Below are 19691 nucleotides of genomic sequence, written 5' to 3' on the forward strand. Positions count from 1 at the left end.
ATGATGGCTTGCCAGAGTTTCCTGAACTTGACATTGGTTTTCCGATTGTTGATGTCGATGTTACATTTCTTCATGTTGGCTTTTAAGACATCTTTGAATCTCTTCTGTTGTCCGCCTCTTTTACATTTGCCTTTCTAAAGCTGGGAGTAGAAGATATGTTTCGGCAGACGTTCGTCTTTCATCTGAACAACATGACCACTCCATCTTAGTTGGTTCTTGATGACGTAGGCTTCAATGCTTGTTGTTTTTGCTTCAACTAGCACATCGATGTTGGTTCTTCTATCTTCCCAGCTGATACTTAAGATGTTTCGAAGACAGCATTGATGGAACTTTTCAAGTGCCTTCAGATGTCGTCGGTGTGTTGTCCAGCTTTGTGATGCATACAGGAGCGTTGGGATTACCACTGCTTTGTACACTAACATTTTGGTGTCTGTTCGGATGTCACGATCATGAAAGACTCTTGTTCGGAAATGTCTAAAAGCTGTTCCAGCGCCTTTAAGATGATGTTGGATCTCATCATTGAGGTCGACATTGGAGGAGAGGTATCTTCCAAGGTACGGAAAGTGGTCCACGTTTGGTGTCCGAACAGACACCAAAATGTTCATGACATCTGCATTGGTACGTTCCAATGACACAGGGAAAGGACGGTAGGGTACAGGAACGGTGGTGTACAAAGGCTGTTCTAAGTCTAGTTAAGAAGAAAAGCTTATGAAAAGTTCAACAAACTAGGTAATGATAGAGATCTAGAAGACTATAAGGCTAGCAGGAAGGAGCTTAAGAATGAAATTAGGAGAGCCAGAAGGGGCCACGAGAAGGTCTTGGCAGACAGGATTAAGGAAAACTCCAAGCTATTCTACAAGTATATGAAGAGCAAAAGGATAAAATGTGAGAGAATAGGACCAATCAAGTGTGTATGGAACTGGAGGAGATAGCTGAGGTACTTAATGAGTATTTTGCTTCAGTATTCACTACGGAAAACGATCTTGGCGAGTGTTGAGATGACTTACAGTGGGCTGAAAATCTTGAGCATGTAGATATTAAGAAAGAGGATGTGCTGGAGCTTTTGGAAAGTATCAAGTTGGATAAGTCACCGGGACTAGACGAGATGTACCCCAGGCTATTGTGGGAGGTGAGGAGATTGCTGAGCCTCTGGCAATGAGCTGCATCATCAATGGGGATGGGAAATGTTCCGGAGGATTGGAGGGTTGCGGATGTTGTTCCCTTATTCAAGAAAGGGAGTAGAGATAGCCCAGGAAATTATAGACCAGTGAGTCTTACTTCAGTGGTTGGTAAGTTGATGGAGAAGATCCTGAAAGGCAAGGATTTATGAACATTTGAAGAGCATAATGATTAGGAACAGTCAGCATGGCTTTCTCTAAGGCAGGCTCTGCCTTAAAAGCCTTGCTTGAATTTTTTGAAGATGTGACCAAACATGTTGATGAAGGTAGAGCCGTAGATGTAGTGCACATGAATTTCAGCAAGGCATTTGGTAAGGTACTCCATGCAAGGCTTATTGAGAAAGTAAGGAGGCATGGGATCCAAGGGGACATTGCTTTGTGGATCCAGAACTGGCTTGCCCACAGAAGGCAGAGTGGTTGTAGATAGGTCATATTCGGCATGGAGGTTGGTGACCAGTGGTGTGCCTTAGGGATCTGTTCTGGGACCCCTACTCTTCGTGATTTTTACGAATGACCTGGATGAGGAAGTGGAGGGAGGGATCAGTAAATTTGCTGATGACATTTGTGGAGAGTGTGGAAGGCTGTCAGAGTTTATAGCGGGATGGACATTGATAGGATGCAAAACTGGGGTGAGAAGTGGCAGATGGAGTTCAACCCAGGTAAGTGTGAAGTGGTTCATTTTGCTAGGTCAAATATGATGGCAGAATATAGTATTAATGGTAAGACACTTGGCAGTGTGGAAGATTAGAGGGATCTTGGGGATTGAGTCCATAGGACACTCAAAGCTGCTGTACAGGTTGACGCTGTGGTTAAGAAGCCATACAGTGCATTGGCCTTCATCTTTTTCTTTTTAAATCTTTTTGTTATTCAGTTTATAATTTTGAAAATTAATAAAGTTGGTACAAAGAGATTGGAATAATCTTAATCAGCATATACAAAAAGGATTTTAAGTAACATAGGTATAATAGACTTCCAAACTCATAATGAAATTAGTCATAAAAAAAAGAAATAAAAAGAAAAAAATATACATAAACAAAGAAAAATCCCCAAAAGAAAAAGAAAAAAAAAACCCCAAAAAAAGAACAAAACAGGGCTAGACCAATATCTTGAATCAGACACGTTCAGTAATGTTGTCAACTCCGCTCCTCTATTCATATAATTTAAGTTCAAAAAAAAATTCGGAAAGGTCAGATTACATCATATGAAAATGTGGCATAAAAGGTTTCCAAGTTTCTTCAAATTTAACCGAAGGGTCAAAAATATCACTTCTAATTTTTTCTAAATTTAAACTTAATATAGTTTGAGAAAACCACTGGAATGTGGTAGGAGGATTGATTTCCTTCCAGTTCAATAAAATAGATCTTCTAGCCATTAAAGTAACAAATGCCATCATCCGACAGGCTGAAGAAGACAAAGATCTATGTTCTATCATTGGCAATCCAAAAATTGCCGTAATAGGATGGGGTTTTAAAACAAAACATAGAACTAGTGAAATAATATCAAAAATATCTTTCCAATATTTTTCCAAAAGAGGACAGGACCAAAACATATGAGTTAAAGAAGCCACCTCAGAGTGACATCTATCACAAATAGGGTTTATATCCAAATAAAAACGAGCTAGTTTATCTTCAGACATATGGGCTCTATGTACTACTTTAAATTGTATTAATGTATGTTTGGCACATATAGAAGAGGTACTAACGAATTGAAAAATTTTATCCCATTTCTCTATAGGTAGACAAAGTTGAAGTTCCCTTTCCCATTTGTTTTTAATTTTATCCCATATATCTGGCTGTAATTTCATAATTATATCATAAATAATTACTATTAATCCCTTCTGAAAAGGATTTAACCCTAAATTTTTATCAATAATACTAGTAGGATTTGAAGTTGGAAAGGTAGGCAATGTAGTATTTAAAAAATTTCTTATTTGTAAATATCTAAAAAATGAGATCTAGGCAATCAAATTTCTTAGATAACTGCTCAAAAGACATAAAACAGTTATCCAGAAATATATCACGAAAACATATTATACCTTTCGTTTTCTATATCAAAAAGGCCTGGTCCATTACCGAGGGTTGAAAAAAAGAAATTAGATATAATAGGGTTTGATAACATAAATTCATTCAGGCCAAAAAATTTACGAAATTGAAACCATATTCGCAATATATGTTTAACTATAGGGTTAAACGTTTGTTTATTCAATTTAGATAGTACAAAAGGAAGTGAAGTTCCTACAATGGAAGCTAACGAAAACCCTTGGACAGAGTGGCCTTCAAGGTTTACCCAATATGGGCTTGGAGTTATATTCCAATCTTGCATCCAAAATATTAAATATCAAATATTAATTGCCCAATAATAAAATCTTAGGTTAGGCAAAGCCAAACCACCCACTTTCTTAGATTTCTGTAAGTATTTTTTGCTTAATCTGGGATTTTTATTTTGCCATATACAAGAGGAAATTTTAGAATCAATAGGATCAAAAAAGTACTTAGGAATAAAGATTGGTATTGTTTGAAATAAATATAAAAATTTAGGTAAAATAATCATTTTAACAGCATTGATTTGGCCAATCAATGATAGAGACAATGGGGACGACTTAGTAATCAGTTGTTTAACCTGATTAATTCATGGTAAAATGTTAAAATTGAATAGATCCTTATGTCTCTTAGTAATTTTAACTCCCTGATAAGTAAAATAGTCAGTAGTCACTCTAAATGGAGAGCAGGCATCCCACCCTGCAAAAACTCATTTCAGGGAGGTAGCACCATCAATTTGCGGGAGACTCCCGGGAGAGGTGGGATGTCTGCAACAGAGTAGCTCCTCAGCAGCTGGTCAGCTAGTTTAAATAACGTTAGCTATGCTAATGAACGAATGACACTTGTTAAACTCACCTCAACATGTCTTTTACAGTCTTAACCCACCATGGGCAATAGAAAAGTCATTGTTGCAAACAGTGCAGCAAGCAACACTGTCATTATTTTGACCCCTATTAGGCAGGGGTACACTTTAGTGTAGTCTGGGGTGACGTATGTTTTATATTTTTTTTGGAACACTCTGCCATGGCGCGCACACGCTCTCTCTCTCTCTCGTGGTCACTCGCGCGCTCTCGCTTTCTCGCTTGCTCTCTTGCACGCTCACTGGCCTTCGTTCTCGCTCTCTCGTGCGCGCGCTCTCTCTCGTTCTCAAAAAAATTGATTTCCGTGATATTGTATGTAATTTGCGGACATCAGGGAGCCACTATTAATATGCGGGAGACTCCTGGAAGTTCCGGGAGAGGTGGGATGTCTGGGAGAGTTTCTTTAAGTGGAAACCTGCATATTTAATGGAAAAAGTTCACTCTTACCTAGGTTCAATTCATAACCAGAAAAACTACTAAACTGAGCAAGCAAAGTTAATATTGCCGGAATAGATTTTCCTGGGTTAGAAATATATAATAGTAGATCATCTGCATATAGTGATAATTTATGAGTCTCATTTCCACAGGTAATGCCAAATATATTAGGGGAGTCAGGAATAGCAATAGCTAGCGGTTCCAAAGCAATGTCAAATAGTAGTGGACTAAGAGGACAGCCCTGCCTAGTGCCACAGAATAGATGAAAAAGAGGAGATCTTTGATTGTTAGTAAATACCGAAGCCAAAGGGGTCAGATATATCAGTTTCACCCAAGATATAAATATCGAACTAAAATTAAATTTCTCAAGGGTGTTAAATAAATATGTACATTCAACTCTGTCAAAAGCTTTCTCAGCATCCAATGAAACATAGAAACATAGAAACATAGAAAATAGGTGCAGGAGTAGGCCATTCGGCCCTTCGAGCCTGCACCGCCATTTATTATGATCATGGCTGATCATCCAACTCAGAACCCAGCCTTCCCTCCATACCCCCTGACCCCTGTAGCCACAAGGGCCATATCTAACTTCCTTTTAAACATAGCTAATGAACTGGCCTCAACAGTTTGCTGTGGCAGAGAATTCCACAGATTCACCACTCTCTGTGTGAAGAAGTTTTTCCTAACCTCGGTCCTAAAAGGCTTCCCCTCTATCCTCAAACTGTGACCCCTCGTTCTAGACCTCCCCAACATCGGGAACAATCTTCCTGCATCTAGCCTGTCCAATCCCTTTAGGATCTTATACGTTTCAATCAGATCCCCCCTCAATCTTCTAAATTCCAACGAGTACAAGCCCAGTTCATCCAGTCTTTCTTCATATGAAAGACCTGCCATCCCAGGAATCAATCTGGTGAACCTTCTTTGTACTCCCTCTATGGCAAAGATGTCTTTCCTCAGATTAGGGGACCAAAACTGCACACAATACTCCAGGTGTGGTCTCACCAAGGCCTTGTACAACTGCAGTAGTACCTCCCTGCTCCTGTACTCGAATCCTCTCGCTATAAATGCCAGCATACCGTTCGCCTTTTTCACCGCCTGCTGTACCTGCATGCCCACTTTCAATGACTGGTGTATAATGACACCCAGGTCTCGTTGCACCTCCCCTTTTCCTAATCGGCCACCATTCAGATAATAATCTGTTTTCCTATTTTTGCCACCAAAGTGGATAACTTCACATTTATCCACATTAAATTGCATCTGCCATGAGTTTGCCCACTCACCCAACCTATCCAAGTCACCCTGCATCCTCTTAGCATCCTCCTCACTGCTAACACTGCCACCCAGCTTCGTGTCATCCGCAAACTTGGAGATGCTGCATTTAATTCCCTCATCCAAGTCATTAATATATATTGTAAACAACTGGGGTCCCAGCACTGAGCCTTGCGGTACCCCACTAGTCACCGCCTGCCATTCTGAAAAGGTCCCGTTTACACATTTTGGAATTTTGGATGAAGGCATAAAAACAATATTTATTAATCTCCTAATATTAAAAAGAGTAACAATTTTTAATAAATCTAGTCTGATCAGCAGAAATAATTTGAGGTAATACATTCTCCAATCTCTTTGCCAATATTTTAGAAAAAATCTTAGAATCCACATTCAGCAAAGATATAGGCCTATAAGATGCACATTCAATGGGGTCCTTATCTTTTTTAAGAATTAGGGAAATAGAAGCTTGATAAAAAGATTGTGGTAATTTACCTATAGATACTGCATCCCTAAAAACACTACATAGCCAAGGAGTCAGTGTAGTAGAGAAAAATTTTAAAAAATTCTACTGTAAATCCGTCTGGGCCAGGTGCTTTACCTGAGTTCATCGAAAAATAGCATTCTTTATTTCCTCTACTGTAATAGGTACATCTAGCTTTGAACATTCATTAGATGATAATTTTGGAATATTCAATTTCTTTAAAAATTCATGTATTATAGAAGAGTCATCAGGAAATTCTGACTGATATAAGGAGGCATAGAATTCTTGCAAGGATTTAGTAATCTTGTCATGGTCAACTGTCAAAGTGTCATCTTGTTTACGAATCTTAAGAATCTGTCGTTTAACCCAGGCTGATTTCAATTGATTAGCTAAAAGTTTCCCAGTTTTATCACCATGTATATAAAATTGACTCTTAGTTTTGATTAATTGACTTTCAATCAAAGATGATAATAAGAGATTATGTTTCATTTGAACTTCAACTCTCTGTTTATAAAGTTCCTGATTAGGAGCTATAGAATATTTCTTATCAACTTCTTTAATCTTGCCAACCAGTTTAAGTATTTCCTTATTAGTTCGCTTTCTTAATCCAGCAGTATATGAAATAATTTGTCCACCAATATATGCTTTAAAGTATCCCAAAGTGTCCCACTAGAAATATCCTCTGTAGAATTCATTGTAAAGAAAAAATTAATCTGTTCCTCAATAAACCTAACAAAATCTGAATCTTGAAGTAAAGTGGTATTAAAACGCCATTGTCTAGAATTAGTAAATGTATCCCTTAAGTTAATAAATAATTTCAACGGTGCATGGTCAGAAACAGCAATAGAATCATATTCGCAGCCAGTAACAAGAGGAATTAATCGAGAGTCGATAAAAAATAGTCAATTCTTGAATAGTGCTGATATACATGTGCAAAAAATGAGAACTCTTTTTCATCTGGATATAAGAATCTCCAAATTTCTGAGATTCCACAGTCAGTTAATAAGGGTAGCCGATTTGTTCGGAAGTACTTGATTGGACTTGGATCTATCCATCAAAGGATTTAAACAACAATTGAAATCTCCACCCAGAATCAGCAGAAAGTTATTTAAGTTAGGAAGAGATGTAAAGAGATTCTTGAAAATATCAGGACAGTCAACATTTGGGGCATAAACATTAAGCATAGCAACTTTTTTGTTAAATAGCAATCCAGTAATTGACAAAAATCTGCCATTGGGATCTGAGATCGTCTCATAATGCAGAAATGAAATTGATGGATCTATAAAAATAGAAACGCCTTAAACTTTAGCCTGTGAATTCGAGTAGTTGTAGTACTGTTAGTCTTTCCAGAATCTAAAAAAACGCTGATTATCCTCTTTCCGGACATGAGCTTCTTGTACAAAAATAATATGAGCATTCATCCTATGGAATACTTTTAAATTTTTTTTCTGTTTAACCCGGTGGTTTAAGCCATTTGTATTCCAAGAAACCAAATTAATAATTTTATCCATCGTAATGAGCTCAAGTATAAGGTATGTAAAGGGTTAACCAGAGTACATACTCATGACACCGGAAGAGGAATAAAGGTCCGAAGAGGAACCGGAAGTTATGACATTTCAGACATTTTTGTAGTTTCAGGTCAGCCCATTTAAAAAGCAAAAATGAAATTAAAATAAGAACAAAAATACCACCCACCTCCCACAAAAACCCAGAAAAAAGCCAGACAGTGGCCAATGCTATATCTAAAGCTAATCCTACCCCCATCTTTCCAGAAGGCAACCCAAAAGAAATATGTTATCAAAAAAGATACTGCCCATATTCAGAAAAAGTAAAAAAATAGCTATAATGGTAAGAAACAGCTTACAACGATTAATAGCATCGAATAGTTCCTTTTTACTCATATTTCAAAGAACATCAAATGTTAGATCATATTACTGTATTAATTTTTCATATATAAATGATCGGAAGTGATATTAGAGACAGAAAGAGTTCTGGGAAGAAGAAAACAATTTACCATTTAAAAAAATATAATACTCCAGTAACATTTCAGAAAGAAAACAAGCATTAAAATTGTAACTGTATAACTTTCAAAAAGTATTAAGAGTAAGACATACAAGATCACTAACAGAAAAGCATCGTATCATTTAATAATATAAAGCGAACCTACACTGCAAGATCAAGAGAAAAAAGAAACCCTCGAACTACACAAACCAAAGACGAGAGAGAAAACAAACCGATACATTAATTAATCCTCTGCAGAGAGAGGCAGATCATTAAGGAAACTTTGGGCTTCCATCGGATTTTTAAACAGGCTACGCGAGTTGTCCAGCGTAACCACTCTTAGACGGGCTGGAAACAGTAACGCTATTTTATAGCCCCGACAATAAAGTTCTGCCATCTGTGGTTTATACGCCATCCATTTTTTCAGTACGTCTTGGCTGTAGTCTTCAACAATTCTGAACTTGAATTCTCAAAATTCGATCATACCTATCTTCCGAGCAGCTTGAATAACTCATTCCTTATCATGGACATAAGGAAACCGAATAATGACTGGCCTCAGTCTGGTCACATTTTCCGGTTAACTGTATCTTAATTGCATCGCCTCTGATCTGGGTCGACAATTACATGCTGGGCGGCACCTAATTAATTAGCGTGTTTATTTCGGCCTTTTCCTTAAAGATGTGCTGTGTGCCTCCTGGCTACCGCTGCATTCTCCGCAAATTGGTACCTGTCTGTGGCCTGGGGGTTGGGGTGGTGGGACACTGGGGTGTCATCTCATCATCGTCTGTTTCCATTAGGGCAGGCAGCTCATCTTCTCCTATGACTGCCCGCCTCGATGTTGAAGGTCGAGGTTCGTCGTCTCCTGTGGCTGATGAGGAAGGCTTGAGAAACGATAGTATGCTTGACTGCTGAGCTTCGCGCATTTTTCTATCATACAGTTCTTTGTTAGCACTCAAACCATCTTGCAAATTTGCCCTAAACCTACGTACCCTTTCAAAATTAAAGTCGTACTTTATCATTGCAGCCAGATGGAAAATAAGTCCAGGACCAGTCTGTTGGCTCAGGGTGTCTGACCCTCCACGGGAGGAGCTGCACATTCGATGGCCACAGGCAGGAACGACCTCCCGTGCTGCCAAGTGTTGTATCACGGTGGAATGTGACCGAAGTCCAACAGTAAAAAGTTCAATATCCAGTCTGCAAACACGTTCCTCGATCGTAATATGCCCCGGATTGCACCATCCGTTGTTAACCAGATCAGTAAGCACCCAACTCCTTTATGCTTACCGCTCTTACGGTCAGCCGGAATGGTATTATCCACCGAACTCCTCTTCTCCAAAAGTCCCTGTTGTCTCAACCCGGTCCTCTTTCCTCGGCTTTGTGATCCCCCTCTGCATCCTCTGTGGGTTTTCCTCTGGATTTCAGCAGGGGTGTCCGTCGCTCTGTTCGCTAAACTGGCCGGTATTTGCTGGTCCGTGGAATACACAATGCGACTTTGCTTCTGTCCCGCGTGTCGGGATGTAACCATTTCCAGCGCTAAAGAAAACCCAAATAAACTCCCTCTACCAGCATATTAGAGAGGGTGCAGCTTTGACTTGTTACCGTGACAAAAAAAACCAAAAAAACTTCACTTTCGGTCCGTTCGCTACTTCATTTGGTTTCGATTGTTATCCTTTCCTCTTCCAATTGCATCAACTCTTCATCTATCAGTGATTGGTCATGAGATGCCAAAACCTCTTCAACATCATCTTTGTCAACTTCCACAAGCCAAACTCACTTTGTCCTTACTTCGTTCACCACCATCTAAAGCTTAATTATGTCTAGTTTTACACTAAGTGTAACACCCTTATGAGCCCTTTCAGGCTTTTCCGATACCTTAGAACTCAACTTACTAACGGCTGCTCAGAGGCACGTGTTTAAGCAATGCTGGCGAGAATGCAGTTCTGAATCCAGGGGAGAGTGGCTGCTCGGGGCGCGCACTGATTTTTTATTGAGTGCTGCCTTTTTTTGTAACACCTTCTGTTAGCGAAAACAGGGAACTAACGTTGGCCTTTCATAACAGGTTTCGTAAAGCAAACGTTCGAAAAGCGGGGGACACCTGTATAGCTTATCCCCTAGTAGCTATAGACAAATGCTCTAAAAAGCTATCTCTTGGCATTCAACAAACTCGCTCTCCAGAAATCCATTACCAAGCTGATTTTCCCAATCAACCTGCATGTTAAAATCTCTCATGACTGCCATAACATTGCCCCTTCGACTTGCCTTTTCAATTTCCTGTTGTAACCTGTGGTCCACCTCCCAGCCACTGTTGGGAGGCCTGTATATAACTGCCATCAATGTCCTTTTACCCTTGCAGTTTCTTAACTGAACCCACAAGGAGTCAACATCTTCAGACCCAATGTCACATCTTTCTACTGATTTGATGCCAATCTTTACCAGTAGAGCCACACCACCCCCTCTGCCTACCTTCCTATCCCTCTGATATAACGGGCAACCTTGAACATTCAGTACCCAACTACAGCCATCGTTTAGCCACGGTTCAGTGATAGCCACAACATCATACCTGGCAATCTGTAATATTGCAACAAGATCATCCACCTTATTTCTTATATTACATGCATTTACATACAACACCTTGAGTACCGTATTTGTTGCCCTTTCTGACTCTGCATCCCCAATGATTTGATACTCAGCCTGCTGGCTGCAACTAAGTCCCATCACCTGCCTGCCCTTCCTGACAATCCGACTGCATGCTATCTTTACTTTTTTACCATCCGTCCTTTCTTGAGTCCCTTCACTCTGGTTCCCACCCTCCTGCCAGGTTAGTTTAAACCCTCCCCAATAGCTCTAACAAACCTGCCCACAAGAATATTGCTTGCCTTCGGGTTAGGCTGCAACCCGCCACTTTTGAACAGGCCATACCTCCCCCAGAAGAGACCCCAATGATCCAAGAACCTGAAGCCCTGCCCCGTGCACCAGCTTCTCAGCCACGCATTTATCTGCCAAATCAAACTGTTTCTATCCTCACTGGCACATGGCACAAGCAGCAATCCAGAAATCACTACCTGGGAAGTCCTGCTTCTCAAGTTTCTACCTAGCTCTCTAAATGCTCTTTTCAGGACCTCATTGCTTTTCCTTCCTACGTCATCAGTACCAATATGTACCAAGACATCTGGCTACTCCCCACCCCCCTCCATCTGAGACATCCCTGACTCTGGCACCTTGGAGCCAACATGCCATCCGGGTGTCCTGTTCACGTCCATGTCCACAGAATCTCCTGTCTGTTTGCCCTCACTACTTAGTCTCCTATCACTACCACTCCCTCCTTCTCTCTCTTTCCCTTCTGCACCATGGACCCATGCTCAGTGCCTGTAACCCAGTCGCTGTGGCATTCTCCCGGGAGGTCATCCCCCACGAAAGTATCCAAAGCAGTTACTTGTTTTTGAGGGGAATGGCCACAGGGGTACTCTGTTCTAACTGCCTATTTCCATTTTTCTTGACGGTCACCCAGCTACTCGCCTCTTGCAACTTCAGGGTGACTACTTCCCTGTAACTTTGATTAATTATATCCTCGCTCTCCCGTACAAGCTGAAGATCATCCAGTTGCTGCTCCAGATCCCTAACACGGTCCTCAAGAAGCTGCAGCCAGATGCACTTCATGCAGATGTTTCCTAGGAGACTCTGTATCCCCCGGTTCTCTAACATCCGGTACGAAGAGCACACCACAGCCATTTAAATGGTGCAGAAGGAGAGGGAAAAAAGAAATAAAAAGGAAACCCTAACAGACGTTTTACACAGAGCCGACACCTCTTCCGAGCCAGAGCCTCTTTTGAGCCAAAGCCTGTCGCTTCTATTCTTGCCACTGACCTACTCTCGTATAATGGCCGCCCCACTTATCCTTTCGGTACTTTTATTTAGTTCATAGAGCTCTGTTGATGTGGCTGATAGTCCAAGTACAATGGACAAATGCCCTCAAAGTTCCCTTTTTAAATTACTGCCTCTGACCTGCGAGAAATCCCTCTTGGTAGAGCTGTGTTGAATTGGCTGAGGACAATTACATTAACTTTGCTCAAAATAGAGGGTACCACTATGTTGCAGAATAGTTGTGTTCTGAAAAAAAATCTGGCAAAGCAATCTCTTAATGACCAGCAGCTATATTTGGATGATAGAAGTGAATGCAGTTGCTCATCATCTTCCAGACTTCAGTTTGAATGGAGACATAAAAATTTAAATGCACATCAAATTCGGGCAAGATAACTTAATGATATAATTCACAAAAAAATAACAGCAACCATTTAGGACTTGCAATTTGCTGGTCCTGTTTCAGACATCTCGAGGGAAAATATAACTGAAATCTCTCGGGGGTAAAAAACAGCAACTATTAATTGCGCCCATATAAACGTTAGCAACTTGGCAGTAACGAGCCCTTTAGGTCTCATTAAAAGTGTCAGCTGGCATCAGAAGAACGACTGCATTGTATAACCCAACACTATCGCTTTGCCTCTACGAATGCTGCTCGATTTGCTGATCTCTTCCACAAGTTTGTTTTTTACTGCAGACTGGCAACAGGAGGAGGTGACATCATTACCTCAACAGCTCTCCCAGTCCTTCTTGCCCTCAAAATTGATTACTTGGATTCAACAACATATTGAATCATTTTCAGATAGGCAGATGACCCATAACCTCCAAATCTTGAAAACACTTAAAGTAATAGATATTGACAGGCTAGGGAAATGGGCAGATGAAAATGAATGCAAAAAATTGTTTCACATGATGCATTTTGATCAGAAGAATGAGACAAAAGGACAATAATATATGGAATATACTTTTAAGAGGTGAATGTGAAGAGAGATTTGGAAGTTTTTAATACTCAAATCTTAATAGATGAGAGGAAATGTTAAAAATCATGGAGTCCAAATGCTTTTTCAAATGCATAGGGTGCAAAAGGAAGTTTTGGTCAATTTATCAGGAAAGGATTAATTAAGAGATTTACGTGAATGGACGAGGAATTGCAGTTCCATGGATAGATTGAATGGCAACCTCCTACCACTCCATTTATCTGCAATATTTTTTATGCATCAGGTTTTAGTCTCTCAAAAATTAATAATTTTAAATGGTCTCTAATTAATTTATGGTTTTTCTGTCGATACTGAACCAGTGCTCCATGTTGCACTCGAGACTGAAACTTTTGATTAGTTTTCAAGTTAATCCAATTAAACTTCTTTTCATCAGAATCAAATCCAGGGAAGCACTCAAGAAACAAAACAGGTAAAAATCTTATGCTCAATACTACAGAACATCTGAAAAGAAAATGCTAAAAAAAGTAAAACACTATTTTATTTCAAAATGTATAAATCTTAAATTGCTTTTTAAGAGTAATTTCAAAGTAGTGTTAGTTAGCTGACCTACAATGATAATTCCCTGAGATGTTACAGCTGAGATTGAAAAATTCCACCACTGGAAATTGAGAGTGTGAGCCACATCCAAAACCATCCCATGGTCCAGGTCAGCCCAGGTGCAGCAGAGCATCATTCATAAATAGAGATATATTTGAACAAAAAGTCAAAGCTTCACAATCCAGCTATGTTGCAATTAGTGGCATACAGCTTTCAACACACAATTCACTCACTTTTGAATATAGATTTCAGAATATAGAACATGGCGACAAAAATAATTGCAACCAATTAAATATTCTTCAAAAAAGAGTGCAACATGGCTCCTTGATTACATAATATTAAATAAGAAACAGAGTTATACATAATTGAAACAGGCCCTTCACCCTACCACAAGCATGGTGACTATCAAGAACACATCTTATCCCATTTTCCAGTACTTGACCCATATTCTTTTATGCCTTGGCAACTCAAGTGCTCATCCTGATTTTTCTAAAATGTATCTCCACCACCCCCTCAGATATCATGTTCGAGATTCCAAACACCCTCTGGTTCAGTAGCTTCTTCCCGAGATCCCCTTTAGCTTCCTCACTATTACCCGATTCTCACAGGTTTTATTCATCTTGATGGGAGGACACAAGAACAGCCAAGGCTGGAGTTTCTGGGGCAATTTGGAAGGTGCAGGATAGATACATCCCAAAGATAAAAGTAATATTTTTCAAAAAGGAGGATGAGGCAACCAGGGCCGATGAGAGAAGTCAAGGACAGCATAAAAGGAGAAGACAGGGCATATAATATAGCAAATATTAATGGGAAGTTAAGAGTAATATGAAGCTTTAAAAAAACAGAAGGCAACTAAAAAGCCATAAGGACAGAAAGATGAAATATGAAAGTAAGCTAGCCAATAATATAAAAAGGAAAAAAGTTTTCTCAGATATATAAAGAGTAAAAGGGAGGTGAGAGTGGATGTCAGACTGCTGGAAAATGATGCTGTAGAGGTAGCAATGGGGGGGGGGATAGGGGGCAAAGAAATGGCAGAGGAAATTTTTGGCATACTGCTAATACCAGGGGACAGAAGTGAGTGCAGTTGCTATTACTAAGGAAGTTGTGCCTGAGAAACTGAAAGGTCTGAAGGTAGAAGAGTCACCTGGACAAGATGGACTACATCCCAGGGTTCTGAAAGAGGTAGCTGAAGAGGTTGTGGAGGCATTTGTAATGACCTTTCAAGAATCACTGGATGCTGGAATGGTTCCACAGGACAGGAAAATTGCAAAAAATGTCACTGCACTCACTAAGAAGGGAGGGAGCAGAAGAAAGGAAATATAAGGCCAGTTGGCCTGACTTCAATGGTTGGTAAAAGTTGGAGTCCATTATTGGGGATGAGGTTTCAGGATACTTGGAGACACATGATAAAATAAGCTAAGGTCAGCATGGTTTCCTCAAGGGGAAACCTTGCTTGACAAAATTGTTGGAATTCTTTGAGGAAACAACAGACAGGAGAGACAAAGGAAAGACCAAAAGACACAGGGGTCAAATTAGGCCATTCAGCCCATCGAGTCTGCTCTGCCATTCCATCATGGCTGATCCCAGATCCCATTCAACCCTATACACCTGCCTTCTCGCCATATCCTTTGATGTCCTGACCAATCAGGAAATGATCAGACCGATCGGAAAATCCAAGTAAATCCACTGCCTCTCCTTTGTTCACTCTGCTCGTCGCTTCCTTGGAGAACTCTAACAGATCTATCAGGCAAGATTTCCCTTTACAAAACCCATGCTGACTTTGACTTATTTTGTCATTAGTCTCCAAGTACCTCGAAATCACATCCTTAATAATAGACTCCAACACTTTCCCAAGCACTGAGGTTAGGCTATTTGACCAACAATTTCCTTTCTTCTGCCTTCCTCTCTTCTTAAAGAGTAGAGTGACATTTGCATTCTTCTAGTTCTCTGGGACTGTGCCAGAATCAAGTGATTCTGGAAAGATCATGATCAATGCATCCGTTATCTCTTCAGCAACTTCTCCCAGGACTCTGGGATGTAATTCAACTGGCTCAAGTGACTTATACACCTTAAGACTTTTGAGTTTTAAAGTCAGTTGATGCTGTTTACTTGGATTTTCAGAATGCCTCTGACAAGGTGCAGCACATGAGGCTGCTTAACAACATAAGAGCCCATGGTATTATAGGAAAGATAATGGACGGAAGACTGATTAATTGGCAGGAGGCAAAGAGTGGGAATAAAGGGGGCATACTCTGGTGTTCTGCCAGTGATTAGTGGTGTCCCACAGGGATCAGTGCTGGGACTGCTTTTTTCATGTTATATGTCAATAATTTGAATGACAGAATAGACGGCTTTGTGGCCAAGTTTATAGATGATTCAAAGATAGGTGGAGGGGCAGGTAGTGTTGAGGAAGCAGAGAGTCCGCAGAAGGACTGGCAAAGAGTTGGCAGATGGTATATAGTGTAGGGAAGAGTATGGTAAAAGGAAAAAAGGTGTAGACTACTTTTTTTTAAATGGGCAGAAAATTCAAAAAAAAAATCAGATGTGCCAAGGGACTTGGGAGTTCTTGTGCAAGATTCCTTAAAGGCTAACTTGAGTCTGTGGTAAGGAAAATAAATGCAATCACAAACAAAAAAAATCTGCAGATGCTGGAAATCCAAGCAACGCACACAAAATGCTGGAGGAACTCAGCAGACCAGGTAACATCGATGGAAAAGAGTGTAGACTTCGTCCTTCTGAAGGGTCTTGGCCTGAAATGTTGACTGTACTTTTTTCCATAGATGCTGCCTGGCCTGCTAAGTTCCTCCAGCATTTTGTGTATGTTGCAAAGCAAATGCAATGTTAACATTTGTTTTGAGGACCAGAAGACAAAAACAATGATGCAACGCTGAGGCTTTTTAAGACATTGGTCAGACCACACCTGGAGTACTGTGAGCAGCTTTGGGCCCCTTATTTATTTATTGAGATACAGCGTGAAATAGGCCCTTTGAGCTGCGCCGCCCAGCAGTCTCTGGATTTAATCCGAGCCTAATTTAATCCTAATCATGGGACAATTTATAACGAGCAGTTAACCTACAAACGGATATGCCTTTGGACTGTAGGAGGAAACCGGAGCACCTGGACATGGAGAAACCCACGTGTCACAGGGAGAACGTACAAACTCCTTACAGGCAGCAACAAGATGATGTGCTGGCATTAGCGAGGGTCCGGGGGGGTTCATAAGAATGATTCTACAAATAAAAATGTTAACGTATGAAGAGTGTTTGATGGCTCCGACCCTATACTCAATGGAGTTTAGAACAATGAGGGGGAATCTCATTGAAACCTATCAAATATTGAAAGGCCGAGACAGAATGGATATGGAGAGGATATTTTCCGTAATGGGGGAGTCTGGACAAGAGGACACAGCCTCAGAATGTAGGGACGTCCAATTTTGTACAGAGATGAGGAGGAATTTCTTTAGCCAGAGAGTGGTGAATCTGTGGAATTCATTACTACAGTGGAGGCCAAGTTATTGAGTATATTTAAAGCAGAGGTTGAAAGGTTCTTGATTATTCAGGGTGTCAAAGGTTATGGGAAGAAGGCAGAAGAATAGGGTTGAAACAGATAATAAAGCAGCCATAATGGAATGGCAGCCACAGACTCAATGGGCCAAATTGCCTAATTCTGCTCCAATTTGTTATGGTCTTATCTTTGCTGTGGGGAAAAGCTTCTTACGACCTACCAAGTCTATGCCACTCAGAATTTTGTATACTTCATTAGGTTCCCCTTCAGTCTACTCTGCTCAAAGCAAAAGAAAGCCAGCCTACCCAGTGCCTTCTCACTATTGAGATGCTTTATTCCAGGTAACAACCTGGGTAATCTGCTCTTCTCCAAAGTGCAATAACATTTTTGCCTGTTCAGAGGCAACCAGAACAGCCTGCAGTGTTGTAACAGTGGCTCGAGTAATTCATATCCAGAATCATTCTTCAGATCCTTCTCTGGACCCTCGCTAGCACATTTTCTCTCAGATACAGGGTCCAAAATTGCTCACAATATTACAAATGTGGTATGACTAACCCCTTATAAAGCTTCAGTACTACATCCTTGCTTTTATTCTAGACCTCCTGAAATGAATGCTGATGTTACATTTGCCTTTACCAACAATTCATACTCCTACAGTTAAATCAAATATGTACATAACAAACAGACAAGTTCCAGCATAGATCCCTGTCACACAATTCCAAAGGCAGAATTTCCCACTGCCATCTCTGTGCCTCCAATTATCGAGCCAATTTTGGATGCATTGGGCAGCTTGGCTTGGATCCTTTGGATGAGGTTGCTATGCATGATCTGGTCAAAGGCCTTAATGAGATACATCAACTACACTGCTTTCATCAAATCACTTTGGTATGTTCTTTAAAATACTCAGTTGAATTGGTCTGAAAGGATATCCCCTCCCCCTTTCATGCTGCCTAATTTAGACTAATCTCTATCTTCCCAAACGTAGATTAATCTTATCCCTCAGTTATTACTAATCATTGACAATAGGCTCACTGCCTATATTACCTGATTTATTCCTGCTGCCCTTCGTGAACAAAGATATCACATTTGCTCTCCTCAGTAATCAGACGCTTGGCATGTGGCCAGAAAATAATTAAAACTCTGTCAGAGTCCTTGACTCCCACCAGAGCCTTTAGTACATTTCATCAGGAGCTGATAATTTATTCACTTTTAATCCAACAAAGACAGGTAAAAGTTCCTCCATTTTAGTGGGTTTTTTTCTAAATTCTACCTTCCCTATTTCTGAATTCCAGAGCTGCAATGTCCTTCAGCTAAGTGAATCCAATGCTTAAGGTTGCATAATATGAGAAGTAATTTTAAATGAAACATATTTGGAGCTTTCATCTGTCAGGAGACTGAGGGATAGAAAAGCAAAAGCAGAGTTTACAGCCAAAGTAAACTAATGGGCTAAGTGGCTTTTTAATATTCTATGTTCACACATGTGCCATTCTGAGCAATGCTGCTAACAATGGTTAACTTGTCTGATTGGTAAGGGTCACTTCTCTGGCAATTCAGCTGGTGAATTTATAAAATAATCATCACTAACCTGCCTGTGAGCTGAAGTCCTCATTAAATGTTTGACCGTTTTCAGCGAGTTGAAAGGACGCAGATGGAGAAACAGCATTAACTCCATTCAGCTTTGATTCCGTTAATGGCTGGAAAAAAAAATCCACGTTATACAGTAATCATGCCATATTGTTTTAAACTTTGGTGAAATATAGTCATAGTCATACTTTATTGATCCCGGGGGAAATTGGTTTTTGTTACAGTTGCACCATAAATAATTAAATAGTAATATGTAAATTATGCCAGGAAATAAGTCCAGAACCAGCCTATTGGCTCAGGGTGTCTGACCCTCCGAGGGAGGAGTTGTAAAGTTTGATGGCCACAGGCAGGAATGACTTCCTATGATGCTCTGTGTTGTATCTCGGTAGAATGAGTCTCTGGCTGAATGTAGTCCTGTGCCCACCCAGTACATTATGTAGTGGATGGGAGACATTGTCCAAGATGGCATGCAACTTAGACAGCATTCTCTTTTCAGACACCACCGTCAGAGAGTCCAGTTCCATCCCCACAACATCACTGGCCTTACGAATGAGTTTGTTGATTCTCTTGGTGTCTGCTACCCTCAGCCTGCTGCCCCAGCACACAACAGCAAACATGAACGCACTGGCCACCACAGACTCATAGAACATCCTCAGCATCATCCGACAGATGTTAAAGGACCTCAGTCTCCTCAGGAAATAGACACGGCTCTGACCCTTCTTGTAGACAGCCTCAGTGTTCTTTGACCAGTCCAGTTTATTGTCAATTTGTATCCCCAGGTACTTGTAATCCTCCACCATGTCCACACTGACCCCCTGGAGGGGTCACCAGTGCTTAGCTCTCCTCAGGTCTACCACCAGCTCCTTAGTCTTTTTCACATTAAGCTGCAGATAATTCTGCTCACACCATGTGACAAGGTTTCCTACTGTAGCCCTGTACTCAGCCTC

The 19691-nt window shown here is 40.5% G+C and overlaps 1 protein-coding gene across 10 annotated transcripts in view; it reads right to left on the bottom strand.

Moving 5' to 3' along the window:
* LOC134350601 (utrophin-like) overlaps nucleotides 1-19691 on the bottom strand; it is a 537041-nt gene that overhangs the window by 19731 nt on the left and 497619 nt on the right. For all 10 annotated transcript variants that reach the window (XM_063056033.1, XM_063056035.1, XM_063056034.1 and 7 more), the window contains one exon: nucleotides 18746-18854. In XM_063056033.1, coding sequence (XP_062912103.1) covers nucleotides 18746-18854 — 109 coding nt within the window. The remainder of the gene's footprint in view (nucleotides 1-18745; nucleotides 18855-19691) is intronic.

The sequence above is a fragment of the Mobula hypostoma genome, chromosome 8 (assembly GCF_963921235.1).
Source record: "Mobula hypostoma chromosome 8, sMobHyp1.1, whole genome shotgun sequence".
Lineage (NCBI taxonomy): Eukaryota > Metazoa > Chordata > Chondrichthyes > Myliobatiformes > Myliobatidae > Mobula > Mobula hypostoma.